This window comes from Triticum dicoccoides, chromosome 5B, assembly GCF_002162155.2.
Source record: "Triticum dicoccoides isolate Atlit2015 ecotype Zavitan chromosome 5B, WEW_v2.0, whole genome shotgun sequence".
NCBI classification, from domain to species: domain Eukaryota; kingdom Viridiplantae; phylum Streptophyta; class Magnoliopsida; order Poales; family Poaceae; genus Triticum; species Triticum dicoccoides.
Window position 1 is genome coordinate 84,447,595 of NC_041389.1, and position 1,939 is coordinate 84,449,533.

A 1,939-nucleotide genomic window follows, 5' to 3' on the forward strand; every position below is an offset into this window, starting at 1 on the left:
GTGCAACGGAGAGGATCGGCGGCCGTGCCATCGCCGGATGCACCGCCCCTCCACTCGTCCCCCGCCGCCAACCAGGCCCGTCCCTGCGAAATCGCAGCAGCACGAAGGCGAGCAAAGCTGGTCAGACACAGGAGGGAGAAGGAGAGGCCAAATTGCTCTTTTTTACTCCGATCTTCCACCATTAATCCAACCTAACCAATTGACTAATCGGGAGCGGAATATCTTCGGAGATTTGGAGGTGGACTACGCAACTACGGGTCTCCACAGCTACTACTTTTTTAATTAAATAACTAATTAATCGACAAGTAGATTATCTTTACCCACCTGGAGGAGAAAGGAGTGGATGGGATCCACCGTCCCCACGAGGCGCACGAGCGGGGGAGCGGCGGCAGGGGCGGCACGGCGGCGGCGGCGAGCATGCGACGCTGAGGAGGGCGGAGGCGGAAGGAGAAGAGTATGCGTGGGAGATAGACGAGTGGACCAGCAGCGGACGGCGATGGGATCGCACGGCTGACAGTTGACACTATCGTGGCCGTCCGTGTGGCAATCGAGGGATAGGATTCCTTCGCTCACGACAGCGTAGTTTTTGTTTTGTTTTTTAATTAGGAGTGCCCGACACTGTTCTCCGTTTTTTTATTAACAATAATCAATAATCACGTAATTATGAAACTAGGAAAGGATTATTACAAATTTGAGAAATATAGTAAGGACGTTGGGCATTACAGCGTTCAGGTTCGGACGCTAGTATAAGCAGCGTTCAAAGGTGGATGCTATTATCAATCAGGTCCACCATTAGGTTAGTCCCACCTGCAATTCAGGAGCCGGTTGACTCTGGTTTGGGCCTTTCATCCCCTCGGACACCTCTCCACGGCCGCCTCTGCCTTCCTCCTCATCTCTCGCTCACTTCCTCAAGGGCGCATCCCTTCATCCCCACATGCACCACATCTGCATCATCCCCTCGTCCAACTCATGACAGTCAAACTAGGTTGCACCACTGTGGCGGCGAGTCTGACGGAGGTGACCACCCCTCTCTCGTCTCTCCATTGCGGTCTTCACATCTTGTATGTTCCTCGTCCCAGCATTGCTCGCAGCATCAATCATGGCCATCTAACATGAACATGCAAGGAGTAAATATCACAACCTTACATTGATCTACTAAAAACTATGCAAAGTTCAACTTTCGCAACCTATCAGTTCTCCTAAACAAACCTATTTGCAACAATACCACCACATGAATAGAAACAAGATCATCTACATATTGTTTGCTTACAAGTCATTGAATCAATTGGAAAGAGAAAATAGAAGAGGGGAAATGAGTATACACTGTCGTGGACTCCTCCCCTCGCGACCACATCACCTATGCATGCGACCGATCGCGCGTCAACCGCCTCCTCCACCAGCCCTCCCCCTTCCCCTTTCTCCCCGCCGTCATCGCTGGTGGCGGCGGCCCCCTAACCTTCCCCTCCCGATGGTTCTCCGGCGCAGGGCGGAGCTGCACCGGGGGGTGCTCCTAGGCGGCGACGGACTGGGTGGCGGCGGGGTTCCCTGGCACGGCCGGGCGGGCGGCTGGACGGCGGCGTCATTGTTGGCGGCGGGGTGGCGCGACCTGGCGGCGATGCTCGGCCCAGATTTGGGCCCTACAGACCTCATCTGGCCTGGGCGGGCCGGCGGTGGGGCGTGTGGCACCCCGGCTCAGAGAGACTGGAACACCCCGTATTCCAGCCCAAAGATCAAGTCTTCTGGAATACGGCACTGTTTGGCATAGAACAAATCAGCTCTTTATTACAATGATACAGGTACAAGGGTTCCGATATAATAGGGAATTACATCGGCACGGCGACACTACGCTTGCCAAGGTTGCTCTATGCTAGCAATAGAACAACTCCTATCAACGAAATATATTCTAACAGCGGAACGACGACGACATCGATGGACTCCA

At 54.0% G+C, this 1,939-nt stretch overlaps 1 protein-coding gene across 1 annotated transcript in view; it reads right to left on the reverse strand.

The window, feature by feature from the left end:
• The window catches only part of LOC119309139 (pyridoxal kinase-like), an 11,888-nt gene extending 10,238 nt beyond the window's left edge, over positions 1-1,650 (reverse strand). Inside the window, exons 1-2 of the mRNA XM_037585201.1 lie at positions 1,527-1,650; positions 325-563 (exon numbers count right to left, since the gene is read on the reverse strand). Of these exons, the coding sequence (XP_037441098.1) occupies positions 325-563; positions 1,527-1,650 (363 nt within the window). The remainder of the gene's footprint in view (positions 1-324; positions 564-1,526) is intronic.
• Positions 1,651-1,939: the final 289 nt, after the last annotated feature.